The sequence below is a fragment of the Cebus imitator genome, unplaced genomic scaffold (genome assembly GCF_001604975.1).
Source record: "Cebus imitator isolate Cc_AM_T3 unplaced genomic scaffold, Cebus_imitator-1.0 Scaffold35, whole genome shotgun sequence".
Classification (NCBI taxonomy): Eukaryota; Metazoa; Chordata; class Mammalia; order Primates; family Cebidae; genus Cebus; species Cebus imitator.
In genome coordinates this window covers 9,690,492-9,704,628 of record NW_016107350.1, presented here as the reverse complement: position 1 = coordinate 9,704,628, position 14,137 = coordinate 9,690,492, and the positions used below count along the sequence as shown (strand labels likewise).

Below are 14,137 nucleotides of genomic sequence, written 5' to 3'. Positions count from 1 at the left end.
TGCAATTTTTCACAAATTGCAATCCTAAATTATATGCATGTGGTAAAGCCCATGACAGAAACCCGTTAAGTATATAGAAGCAACAAAGATACCATGAGAACTCCTACAAAATATGGTTAGAAAGAAAAGTGAATTTTTAAACTAGATAAATAAAATGGTAACTCTTTCAACTGGAGATAGAAACTCTCTGAAAGCCAAGACCTCCGTCGGGTATAACATGCAAGATAGTGACTGAATGTTTTCTAGTTTGGAGTTTAATTTTTCTTAAAAAGCAGTAATGATTCGCATTGCTTCCTCAATGCAACATACACAAAAAAGTTTTGTTGTTGTTGTTTTTTTAATTAGCAAACCTGGTTTGAAAGAGATGTTTTGTAGCAAGAACTATCGGATGTGAGCGCTGAGAGGCATCCACGGGACAGCTCTTCTCTGGGCTGGAAAGCATCCATTTACTCCCCCTCTTCGGGGTATGGATCATCTCTCTCTCTGGGTAAAGGCAGTGGATTTACTGGCAGATATGAAGATTTTTAAAATGATAATTGTAGTGCCGTTTGAAATACTATTCTGGTGTTGGATTTTCTTAACAAGTTCTCAAAAGCCTTTAAAAAGGAATTTTAACTTAGTATATGATTCTTTGGCAGAACATGCTTGATTTTATTTCTTCTGTCAAGTACACAGATGTTTCCAATAGTTTTGATTACTCTGTAAGGGCCTAAAAAATCAGTGCCAGAAATAAAGTCTAGCTTAATCCTCCTTCCTGGGCAGCCCCCTTTCTCCCCTTCCCACCCTTCCCCCACCCGCAGCCCATGGCTTTGAGCCGTCTGGAAAATTAATAAGACTCTGGAGAATGAGGCAGCCAGAGGGCAGGTGATGAGACAGCGCACTTCCCAGCGTCCGGGAGTGGGGGCTGCTGGAAGAATGTCAGGGAAGTCCAGTGGGTTTCTGCTGGGAACTTCTCACATGCACTCAGCAAAGCAGCAGGTGCCATCATTGGGGAGCTCCGGCCCTACCGAGAGGCCTGGGAAGGGCAGGTCCAGGGGGCCATGGCAAGCTGAACCCTCCTTCCGGGCCTGCAGACTGGTCCTGGGTTCCAGGAACAGGAAGCGCTCCAGCTGTAAGCCACAGGACTAACCACTCCATGAGTGTGGTTCTACAAGGAAAGTTCTTTTCCAGGCTGGGCCTCTACCTTTGAACTTTTAACATCAGCATCTTTGATTGTTCAGAGACCTATAAAATTTAGCATGGGTTTTCCACAGAGAAGTTTGTAAGATTGAGAAGGGGATTTATGAAAATTTTCCTTGTGGCCTAGAAAGCTGGTTCACTTTGTCGATACTGTGCTTCATGGTGGAAGGGTTTGGTTTTGTTTGGATCTTTGTGGTTATCTAGTGGACATGTGTTTCTTATTCTGACTGTCTGAACTTTCTCTTAAAAGATAGGCTTTTAGAACAGAAGGGTAATCAATAGCACAGAGCATGATAGAGGCTCCCAGAGGTCCTCAGCACAAGGGGGTGGCCCCAGAACTCTGCTCGGGAGTGTGAGCCATCGGAGGACGTATGGACTCCTGGGTCTCTGGGTGTAGGCTTGTGCCGGTGGGCTCCCAACAGGGATGTTTCCCAGCAGGAGGCTGGGCCGTTCCCTCCTTGCCTCCTCCCACTCCCACAGCGGCCCGTAGCCCCACAGCACAGTCCTGCTTCCCTGTGGTTTGTCTGGGCTGCTGCCCTTTAGCAAGAGGCGACAGGAGAGAAGTGAGCAGCTGCAGGCTAAGTAAGCACAGCAGAGTGAGCTCCTGAAGCCAGTGACAAAAATCCACGCTTCATTTCGGGTTTTCAAATGCGGTGCCTTCATTATTAGAGATATGTATCTTGTCTTTTTCATTTCACAAATACTTGAATTCTAGCTGGATACAGAGCACTACGAGGCAGGCTGAGGAGGAGCCCCACTACTAACAGCTTCTCTAAGCCACATGCCTGCCACCATTGGCCCCAGGGGACTCAGGGTGACTGTGCCCGGCCCTGTCTCCGCCCTCCCAGTCCAGGCATGGAAAGCTGGCAGAAGACTGGGGTAAACCTGCTTCCCTGTGATGAGGGCAGACACACACCTGTATAACTCCAGCCATGGCTCGTTTCAGAATTGCGGTGCCACGGAGGGCAGACACGGGAGGGGAGGGCCTTCTCAGAGGGAGCCGATGGGGAGCTTAGAATAGAAGTGAGGTGGGGGCTTTCAGCAAGGGGGATGGTATGGTCTAGTTACAGGCAGTACCCCTCAGGAGGAGGAGGGAGGTGTTTCTGGCCGCTGTGTGGGGGTGGGTCTTTGCATCCTGGGCTAAGGCCTTTGTGTGTAAGTGTTTTGCATAGGAGGATGACATGTTTTTAGAAGGTCTCCTACCAGCAGTGTTTAGCTGGCTTGGAAGGAGAACCTGGAGTCTGTCAGGGAGGCCGCTCAGGAGACCCTGTGGGACCCAGTGAAGAGATTGGTGTGGGAGTACAGAGAAAGTAAGTGATCAGAGAGCCGCCCTAACGTCTATTCAACAGCATTTGGAGGAGAAAAGAGTGAGGTTTTTTTTTTTTAGCTTTAGTGACTTAATGGTGATACCGTTACCCAAAAAGCAGCACCGGAAGAGAAACAGATGTAGGGGATGGGAGGGCATCGTGAGTCATGTCCTAGGCTCTTCAGATCGGAAGCAGTCTGCCACTGGGACACGTGCTTGGGAGGAATCAGCTCGAAGGTGTGGTTGACGAGCCCATGCATGGGGACATGGAGAAACAGCAGAGACGGAACCTGGGACAGTCCAGAGACTGGTCTCAAGATTCTTATGTAGAAAAAAACAAAAGATTCTTGTGTAGGAGGGATGTTAATGAGCACATGAGCCCTGTCCCCACAAAGCTTACGGTCTGAGGGAACACCCACCAGGGTTCAGGCCATCTGAAGTGGATAGTAATAAGACCCTGCCCTTGTTTAACCAGCAGAGGACATGGGGTGTGTGTCATCAGAGTTTATGGATGGGCTTCTGAGGACCGGAAGAGTTTCAATACATGTATGTGAGAGTGAGCATGGTAAGAGAGAAGGAGGGAAAGGAATGTCAGGCAGGAAGAACAGAAGGCCAGAAAATCCATGGCCTCTGGAAAACAAGCCGATGTCTGCAGAGCCGGTGGTGCCACGTGTTGAAGCCTGGAGCAGGGGGAGCCTGGAAGGAATCTGAGGGCAAAGGGCCTGGGGGGCTAAGGGGAGCCTTGGATGAGCAGGAGGGGGTGCTTGAAGGATTCTGAAGAGAGGCAGGTGTGCTTTGCCTCACTTTCAGGGTCATGGCCCATTGCCTGTTGATTCCCCTTTCTTGGGGCTGCCTTTTTCCTGACCCAAGTGATGCTTAAAGAGCCCACATACTCCAAAGCATGGAACGCCCAACACTGGGTCAGAACAGAAATTTGGAACAGAACTTTATCTCATTTTATTACTGTATTTCATGATAATCCCCCAGATAGCCTTTAAGTAGAGTTTAGTTTTGGTTTGCTATAAGTTAAAAAATGATTAGATATAATACCACTTTGTGAGGAAGGAAATAGGACCTCTCAGGTTCAAGGAATTTGGAAGCTCATATGAAAAATCATATTTTCATATGGGGAGTGCAGTGGTTAGACAGCATCGGGGGCAGGGGAGGCGCTCGACCAATCTGGCTGAGTTCCCAGCTCCACCTGAAGGCGCCGTGGCTCACGTTGGCTGACCTGTCCTCTCTTCCTCTGTTCCCCCCAGCTTTCTGGTGGCTGTGAGCTGACAGTGGTGATCCACGACTTCACTGCTTGCAACAGCAACGAGCTGACCATCCGCCGCGGCCAGACTGTGGAAGTTCTGGAAAGGCCGCATGACAAGCCTGACTGGTGTCTGGTGCGGACCACGGACCGCTCCCCAGCGGCAGAAGGCCTGGTCCCCTGTGGCTCACTGTGCATCGCCCATTCCAGAAGTAGCATGGAAATGGAGGGCATCTTCAACCACAAAGGTAGGACTCAGTAGGGTGTGGGCAGCAGACACCTGCTGGAAGTGGCCCTGGAGTTCTGTCTCTGTGCCTCTGCTGCCCATAATTGTGTGTAATCTGCCTTGTCAGCTGTGCCTTCAGCACATGGTCACTGACTCTCGGGGCATTTCCAGTCCATCAGCACCTGAAGAGGAAATGAGGATTTCACCTAGGACTCAGAAATCATGAGTGATCTCCTCACTTCCAGGGTGGTGTAGTGAGATATGACATCAGTCTAGAGAAGAACACTAATTTTGGAACATTCCAGTTTCTTCCTTCCTTTGCCATCTGTGCCTTCTTCCTTGTGTCATGACACCTCCTGGAGGCCATCCCCAGGCTCCAGAGGGTTAGTCATTCGTGGAGCTAATGAAGCTGCAAGAGGATACAGCTACTGATCAGCTCCCTGATAAATTATAGGCCAAGCCATGTTCCGGATTTCTCAGGGTCTAAATGTTAGCTTACTGTTAACCTCCTTAAGAAACGGGAAGAATTAGGCTGTTGTTTCTCCAGAAATCTGAAGAGAAAGGCAGAGGATTTTCAGATTTTGGCCAAAAGCCGAAAGTGTCCACTTCCATTTCTGTTGAAGCTGCCTGTGTGTTTTGAACAGCGGTGGGCTTCCCCTCATGGAGCCTTTGCATGTAGAGATCAGGGCCGTGCTGGCTTTTAGCCCACTGCCAGAATATTTCTAAAGTTACATCAATATAAGTCCTTGAATTTGAGTTGAAAATAAAGTACAACTTTTCCTGAAATTAGTCTGTTCTCCAGAGGAGCCCTGGTGAACTTAAGCATGCCTCAAATAACACTTGTTCTGAAAGATTTCTTCCGCATGTGCCTTTCCTGTGGTGTGTTCCTTACTTCCTGGTGTTCGCAATTGCAGGCTAGCCAAGGCGAAGGAACTAGGCATTCATCACACTTGGCTTTGTCTGGAAAACTTCTGGCAGAGGTTGGGTTTTTGAATGTTGCTATGTTGTACCATTCTGTTTTTCTCTGTGATATTCTCTGACATTCTTATACCTAGAAAGTCACTCTCTGCCCGTCACAAACCCTCTAATTCCCTGTCTTTACCAAGAAGGTGTTTCTTAATGAGCAAGACCTGCTGTGAACCACGCCAGCCAGTGGTTAGAGGCTCAGAACTGTATCCATTTTTTTCTTCTCCCTTATTTATTTATTTTTTTCCTGTAATGCAAGGAAACTTCTTAAGGTTGTTTCTGGCCAGGCACAGTGGATAAAACTGTAATCCCAGCACTTTGGGAGGCTGAGGTGGGTGGATCACCTGAGGTCAAACGTTCAAGACCAGCCTGACCAACATGATAAAACCCTGTTTCTCCTAAAAATACAAAAAATTAACCAGACGTGGTGGCAGATGCCTGTAATCCCAGCTACTCAGAAAGCTGAGGCAGGAGAATCACTTGCACCCTGGAGGCAGAGGTTGCAGGGAGCCGAGATCGCTCCACTGCCCTCCAGCCTGGGTGACAGAGTAAGACTCAGTCTGAAAAAAAAAAAAAAAGATTGTTTGCTCCCTTGCAGTGTTAGGACCTGGGCAGCAACAGACAGCAGATAAGGGTCAGAAGTAGCATGGAAATGGAGAGCATCTTCAACCACAAAGGTAGGAAGCAGTAGGGTGTGGGTGAGGTCCATGGTCTCATGAAGTCCAAGAGTTTCTTGACAAGCCCCTGCCAGAGTCCTGATCATGTCCATGTCCAGGAAACCAGGCAGCTTGACCAGAATCTCTGTCTAGGAGACAGAGGCCATCATCAAAAAGTCAGGCTACAAGGCTTAAGGATTTAGATGTGGAGTCCAACAAAAGACATAGGAACTGCAGGAGGAGGAGGCCTCTGCCACCTGGGAAGCTGAGACCCAGGCTTGCCTCTGCTCAGCCCCACAGATCTCCCCCTTCTCCTGCCCTGTGTGTGAAGAGGGGTGCTGCCCCCCGCTACTGGGAAGACATTGGCATGTGCCAGCCTGTCCATGCTGTCCATCCACATGCTGCTGCCCGTCCAGTCTCCTTTTGAGCATCTTTTCAGTATAAGAGCTGTTCAGGCTTGAAGGATATGCAGCAAGCGAGTTAAACTATGGCCTCTTCTCTGCACACCATGGCGTGCATCATTCTGGCAGCTGGGTGGGACCCCCTGGCAGCATCAGATATGCAGCCTGCCTTGCCTCACCCTTGCTTCAGAACTCAGGGACAGTGTGGAGCTGGCTTTACATATTTGCCTCGTCACTTGCTGTTAGTTTCTTACATGTCCCTGACTCTTACTGCTCTTACACTGCTCTGACCTTCTAGGCAGGAGGAAGGAGCACCTTCATTCAGTTCTAGTTTCTACATTTTCTCAGCGTTAGTGCCTCAGTAATTTTTTCATAACACCCTGATCCAACTTTTACATTTTTACCTTGAATGTAAAAAACATGCCTATTAAGGTCAAATGACTATTTGAGAACGATTAGTTGTTTTAAGGATTGCAATGAGTCTAATTACTCAGATCAGCCAAGAAGGGTCCCGGACTCACCGTGAGCAGTGCTCAGGTTCCCGTGGTGGTTTGGAAGCTGGGCTAGACTTGGAAGTCTATCGGACACTGAGAATCCATGGAATTCATGAAGACCAGGTTTCTTTTATCAGCTCTATATCCTTAAAACGATTTTGGGGAGGATAAAAATACAGCTTTAAATGAACAAGAAATTTAATTGCACAATTTGTTTTTCAAGAAGATCATTTTGTATCTGAAACGAGACTCTGCTGTGAGCACCATTCCATTGAAAAATGCTGTCCTGTGGCGAGGTGCAGTGGCGCACACCTGGCATCCCAGCTACCCGAGAGGCTGAGGTGGGAGGATCGCTTGAGGCCAGCATTTCAAAACCAGCCTGGGTATCATAGCAAGACCCTGACTCTTTAAAAAATGCCTTCTGCTTCATGCACAAAGCTTTCTTTGGGACCTTGCATGTCCCCGCATCCTTCCGGCCAACCAGCTTTCGTGTCTGATGGCTCCTTCTGCTGTTGCTCTAGCCGCCCTTCCTCCATCTCAGCATTGCACTCATGAATTAAACAGACGCCAGGCGTAGCAGGACTGAATTAAGGGTTCAGCAAACCCTTGTGCTCCAGCAGTCTTATTTGTGCTTGTGGTTTATGCGTCTGCCATTACCTCAGAGGCCCTGGGGCTGGGGCCTGGACCTGGAGGCTACGTCTGTCCCCCAGCAAGTCTCCGGTGCAGCCCGGGCCAAGGCCTACTCACCTCCCTTCACGCTCTTCCACTCGAGTGTAGAACACATGGGCTGACTGTTGAAACTGGTGTCACATCACCATTGTTGATTGCTCAGTAAATCCAGCTTCCCTTCCCATTGTCTCAACTTATAAAATTTGTCACTTTTATCAATGTTTTATTGACAGTCTTGGTCACAGGAAATAAACAGAAATCTCAAGAATGTTCATATTTCCAATGAGGCCAGTTAAAAACATCCTCTTTGCCCTACAATACCCTGCTTTTTTTACCTTTTCCCTTTCCTCCCAAGCAAGAGCTACCCCTACACCCTGGGGATTTAGCTTCAGTGTGATCAGAAGGAAAGGTAGCCAGGAAAGAGCAGAATAGACTTTGTCGCTAACCTGGGCAAATGAGCCTCACTCACTCTCTGCAGGCTGCATGTCTGGAGTGCCTAGCATGAATCTTTTTGACTGACAAGTGTTTTGAGGGTGAGACAGGAGTTTGTTTCCAGGCCTGGGGAGGGCTTTCCATCACACTCCCCACACAAGACATCTGAAAAACCACCCCAAGGCCTGTGTCCTGCACCACGAATGCCCAGAGCTTGTGCCATGCGAAGTTGATGGAATGCCCCTCTCAAACCCCATGGAATTGTTTTTTGCTAAAATAAGGCTTTAACCAGGAGTTTGAGGCAACAGTGAGCTATGATCAGACCACTGCACTCCAGCCTGGGCAACAGACTGAGACCTTGTCTCTAAAAAATAAATAAATAAAATAAAATGGGCTTTTAGAAGAGACCTTTTGGTGGTAAGGGTGGTTGTCATGGTGGGAGCTTCCAGGAGGAGTGAGTGGTAAGTTTGCAGGGTATGTTCTTCCTGTCAGGAGGCCTGAGACGGGCGGGCACAGCTGGTCTCCCAGGGCCTTGCCAGCTCTGACATTCTGAATCCATATTTCTTAGAAGGCTCTATGAGCAAAGGCCGATTCAAAACTGCTGTTTCCTTATACCAACCCATAATGTGATGACAGGTGGCCTTTTTGCTTGTGCTTTCAAATATGTCTAGAAGAAAACACCCACTTATAAAAATTAGCCTTTACCACTCTAAAAGTTGTTCACAGTTTTAAAGTTTTTTTCTCCTTTGAATAGAGAAAAAGAATGGTTCAGTACCTGCATTTTATTTTGAAGAAGTTCAAAGCATGAGTCATCTGCAGTGAATGAGAAAATTAAGGGGAGAAAAAAAACATGAGAAATAAAACCTTTGCTTGTGGGTGACTTGAGCCTCTAAACCCAGGGGCTTTAACTCAGGGTGCTACATTTTACTATGATACAATCTGTGCCAAAAACAGTACCCCATAGTTTACCACAACTCCTGCAGAAAAGTGGGCACTGCCAAGATCACCTCTCAGGCCTGACCAGACTGCAGTCGTTCAGAGAAGATGCTGTCTTTCATAAGTGTAGTGATACATGATTGCTGTTAGGCATTTTTCTTTAAATCAAAAATGAGAAAGAGGCATATTTTCATTCAAAACTACCCAAAATGTTGACTTTTCTTTGAGCCCATCCTGCTTTTCTCCACACTGTCCTTGCCCCTCTCCAAGCTCTCTCCCAAGGGTTTTCTTGTCCACCCTGTGTCATCTGAATAGTTGACTTCTCCACTTGACTGTCTTAGCAACTTTTTCAAATCTAAAGTAGTCAAACTCCCTCTCCCACCATCTCCCCACTTGTTTACCCAGGAATGTGGCCAACACCCATGAGGGCTCTCCACTACCCAGCATGTTTTTTAAAACTGATAAACTACATATAACAAAATATATCCTCTTAACCATTCTTAAGTCCACAGATCAGTGGCATTAAGTGCCTTTACATTGTTGCGTAGCCATCATTACCATTCACCTCTAGTACTCTTTTTCCATCCTGCAGAACTGAACCTCTGTGCCCACTGAGCAAAGCTCTCTGCTCTCTCCTCCCAGCCCTTGGCACTGCCCTTTTCCTTTCTGTCTTTATGAGTTTGACTATTGTAGGTGCCTCATGTGAGTAGAAAGTCATGTAGTCTTGTCTTTTTGCTTCTGGTTTATGGTAGAGGATTCCGTGTTCTGACCTGTGTCAGACTTTCCTTTCTTTGTAAGACTGAATAACATTGCCTTGTATGTATGCAGATGCCACATTGAGTTCAGCATTCATCTGCTGATGGGCATTCGGTTTGCTTCTGCCTTTGGACTATTGTGAATAATGCTGCTATGAACATGGGTTTACAAGTAATCTCTTCAAGTCCCTCCTTTCAGTCCTTCTGGGTGTATACCCAGAAATGAAATTGCTGGATCGTACGGTACTGTTGCCTGAATGTTTACGTCCTACCAAAATTCATGTACGGAAATCCAACCCCCAATGTGATGATATTAACAGGTGGGCTGCTGGGTGATAATTAGTCAGGAGGGCAGAGCCCTTGAGAATGGGATTACTACCCTTATGAAAGAGGCCTGAGGGAGCCCTTTCATCCTTCCGCCATGTGAGGGCACAGAAGGCATCATCTTTGAGGAGCAGGCCCTCGTCAGATACTGACCCTGCCAGCACCTGGATCTTGGACTTGCCAGCCTCGAAAACTGTGTGCAATAAATTTCTGTGCTTTATAAGTTATCCAGTTTAAGGTGTTTTATTATAGCAGCAGGAACGGAATTAAGACATACGGTAATTCTATTTTTAATTTTTTGAGGCTGCCCGCTCAATTTTGTTAACTTTATCTCAATAATATACTTCAAGTATGTTTTCTTTTCTTCATTTCCACCGTTACTCTTACCACCTGATCACCCAGCCTCAATTCTTGCCCTTTTTTCGTTCACCTAAAAAATAAATCTTAGCATGCTCTCCTGCTTAAATTTCTTCGGCAACTTTCTGTTAGAGAATTAAAATTCACCTTCCTCACATGTCCGGCAAGACCTTGTGTCTCTCACACACACCTACACACGTGGACACACATGCACACCTATACACCTTCTCTGCTTGGAGCTGTGCATCAGGTAACATAGGGCTTTTTTCCTGCTCATTCACCCCTACCTAACAGTCCCCATCTCATGTCATCAAATAAAAATGCAAATTCCTCATGGAAAACATAAATGTATTCAGTGAGTACATGGAGGGGAGGAGAGAGCAGAATCCATCTTGGTCTAGTTAGCAAGTATTTCCACACAGAGGCTCCCATCAGGGCAGCCGAAAAAGCCCAGTTAGATGAACTCCAAGGAACACTGAAGACCCACAAAGAACTGTCAAGGAACTCACTGAAAGCACCTTAAACAGACTGTAACAGGAAGAATGATGATTGCAGATATACTGTTGAGCTTAGAAATGAGATAGAGGAACTGCAGACAACACAGGTGTTGTAAACAGTAGACTCCGTAAAGAAAGCAGCGAGTCTCCGCAGATGGCCAGCACTAAGTGTCACGGTGGGGAGCTTTAAACTGAGGCCTGTCAACTTGGTGGAAGTGCTCATCGAGAGAGACTCACACAGGGTAATGGGGAAGTGAGTGTAGTTCACTTGTAATCCTGTGGAGCTCTGGGGGTTGTTTTATTCTTAACTTTAAAGGAATACACTTCATATAGATGTATTTATTTGCTGGGGCCGTTACTCAGAGTTCTTAGAAAGCATACAGCTTTTTTTTTTTACCAGAGTTACTCCTCAGAATCACTTGTCACTTTTTTAAATAAATGAATGAATGTGCCAGACCCTATGCCTGGAGGTTGGGAGCTCCATCTACGTCAGATTCTAACAGGTAACCACTGGGATAAGCACAGTGTGATTGCAAAGCCAGGGTATGTGTCCATCAGGATGCAAATTACAGTGCCTGTGTGCCCCTGTTGTCCTCCTTCCAGGACTCCTTACCCCAACCCTTTCTGTAACCTCCCATCTAAACATCTGACCCAGTGAGGTCATGGCTCAGCCTGTTGGCCAGTGCTCCACCACCATCCTTCCCCTCTGCAGATTGCAGGAGGCCAGATCTCTCCCCATAGCTCCCATGTCCCCTTCACCCGCCATAGCACAGATGAGACGAGGTGAGTGGACATTAACAGAGTTTGCAGATGATGGAAGGGAAGACTCCAGGTTGCCAGGTGTGTCCACTCTCAGGAACCCCCAGCCCAGGCCTCACTGCCTGCACTCGCAGTCAGCCCCAGCAAAGGGGCTATGACAGTGCTGTTTCCCTGCTCAGAATACAACCAGCTACCAAAGATGACCTCACCCCCTCCGACCACTTTCCCGGGTGCCGGGACACAGAAGCCCTTTACCAGCCGAGGGCAGTTGACAGAGGGATGTCCTCCTGGAGGGGAGCCTCACCCCTACCCACAGGGCTGCGGCCTTGTCCTGGGTTCTCACCGGGGCAGTCACGTCAGGATGGAGGTATCCCGTGTCAGCTGGGTCTCCAGTGGGGGTCGTCTAGTCTGAAATGACCAGTGGACAGTCCAGGCTGAGCCACAGAAGCTGGGCTCAGGTGCGTTTTTGGTGCCTGCTCTGACTGAGTTGGATTTGTGCCACAGGCCCACCTTTTAGAGCTGCCGTGCCCCAGAACAGCCGCTCAGACAGCAACACATACAGCCTGCAGCGCAAGAGCCAGCCACACACTGAGCAGAGAAAGTCCCTGTCACCTCACCACCCAGAAACTCCAGCTTTGCAGAGTCCGAGGTTCTTCTCTGTGACCAAACACAGAGCTCCCCCTTCTGAGGCCTCTCACATTTCTTCAGGTGTTTTTCAGAGAATTTGGTTTAAATTTGAAAGGTCAAATTTAAAGGCCCAAATGTGATCTTTCCCAGGTCATGAAATGATCTTTTCCAAAGGTGAATCTGAGTCTCCTCAGAGTCATATGAGATTGAAGGTGCCGATAACATTTTTGTGACCTAATAAGTTTTCCAAAACTGTATGGTATTAAGAGTTTAGTGATATTAAAATGTTTAGTCGAATATATTGTGATTCAGGTATATTTAGACATTTGCTTCATACCAAATTGCCACTGTTATCAGAGAACACACCCCAAGCACACTAATGCATATACATTTCAAACCCATATCTGCCTACATATTCTTAAAAATATATATATACCGAGAAATCTATATACAGTTTTTTTTAATTAGCTTGGAAAAGAGCAGTTGTATTCTGTTTGAACAGCTGCTAATGTCAATTCCTGTGGGAAGAAAGACCAAAGAACATGGAGTTACACCAAGAATTTTAAAACAAAGACACTGTCCCTCTCCTGAGCACTGTGTATCCAAGACTGAGAGATCAATCTGAGACCTGTGATTAAGGAATGTTTTCTGTGCACCATATAATTATTGAGCCACACAAGTGGGCTATTACTCTGTTGAGTGCTTCATGTTTGAGGTATTTTCATGTTCCAACTTTACATTAAAGTGTTTATTAAAACAGGAAAAATCCAAGAGCAGGTATTGACACTATCCATATTAGATCATCACAAAATTATATATCTATTGCAGAGTCATAAACAATGAGAAACGGTCTTCCCACACTTGCTTTAAATGGCCATGACCTAGTGTTTAGGGAAAGCAGTAAAATCCGCAAGGAGCTCCTGGGAAAAATGAGACGGGCCCTGCGGGGGTGACTCATGGGCCAAGGGGGACCGCACAGGTACAGGGCTGCCGCGTCCTCTCCTGCCTCTCGCTCTCTGGACACTGGACTTCCTTTACTGCCTCCTTTCTGACATTTCCTAGACATCAGATTTTGCTACTTATTACACAAACGGGGTTCCCTTTTAAATTTGTTCACTCTAGTTAGCACCTACAGAAGCTGTGAAAAATTATAGAGAGATGATGTATTTGGGAAGAGATGGTTTAAAAGTCCAGCTTGCTGTTTTCCATTAAGAGTTTTGTAAATGAATGAATGCTGTCCATGGAGGGAGACAATCATGATTCCACAGGGCAGGTCTGAGCTTGTTTCCTGATAGCGTTTAGCAGCTCATGACTCTGAGGATACCTGATAACACAGCAGCCAAGCCCTCATTGAGAAATGTGTGCCAAACAGACCTGAATGTGGCTTGGCTCTTGCCTTATGTTCCTTTCTCTGTTCAGAGAAGCGTGAGATGAGATTTTGTGATTATATTGTTCTCGTTGGGATGACCTTCCCATCCACAGAATGTTTTATAGGTCCTAACAGCTGAGGTGAAAATGCAAAGAGAAGGGAAAATGCCTTAAATGATTCTGGCTAATTTTTAGAAGTAGCAGGCCTTGAAAGTCTCTGTCGTGTGTCCCTGAACAGATCTTATGGGAGCTGTGGTACCTATTCCAGAAAATGCACATAGGCACAAGACTTCTACGTGCAATTTCAGACACCTCACCCACATTGAAAACTTTTTTATAAATAAGAGAAAGTAAAACAAATTTTAAGACTTACAAGTTATGTTTAGCTATTTTACATGGTTCAAAAAATAAGACATGAAGCCATCTAAACTGAGAAACCTTGTTCCCACAACCCCACCTGCCAGGTATAGATAACCATTTTTATTCACTTCTAGCTTGTGTTTCCAATGTTTCTTAGGCATATGCCAATAAATAAATATATATGCATTCCTCCCTCTTTTTTCTGACAGGAGAGGTGGCATATTTTGCCCCTGGCTTTTATCCCTTGGCTCCATTCCAGCACCTAGAGACCTTCATTTTTTTTAGATGTGAAGTACTTGATTTGTGCGTGCGCCTTAGTGTATTAACTTGCACACTGCCCAGGGACACTCGGGCTGGGACCGGTCTGTTCACTGTTATCATCGGCGCTGTGGGGGATACCCTCGCATGTGTATCATTTGGTCCATGTGCAGGTGTGTCTGGAAGATGGAATTGTAGAAGTAGAATTGATGGCTTAACGGGGAAATCCATTTGTGGGGGTAGAATCACAATAAAACTTTGCATATAATGATATTTACTTTATTCTTTCATTTTTTTTTTTTTGCCCAAATA

At 46.5% G+C, this 14,137-nt stretch overlaps 1 protein-coding gene across 5 annotated transcripts in view; it reads left to right on the top strand.

The window, feature by feature from the left end:
- Positions 1–14,137, top strand: part of TRIO (trio Rho guanine nucleotide exchange factor) — a 238,789-nt gene that overhangs the window by 143,714 nt on the left and 80,938 nt on the right. For all 5 annotated transcript variants that reach the window (XM_017524673.2, XM_017524676.2, XM_017524674.2 and 2 more), the window contains one exon: positions 3,745–3,988. In XM_017524673.2, the coding sequence (XP_017380162.1) occupies positions 3,745–3,988 (244 nt within the window). The remainder of the gene's footprint in view (positions 1–3,744; positions 3,989–14,137) is intronic.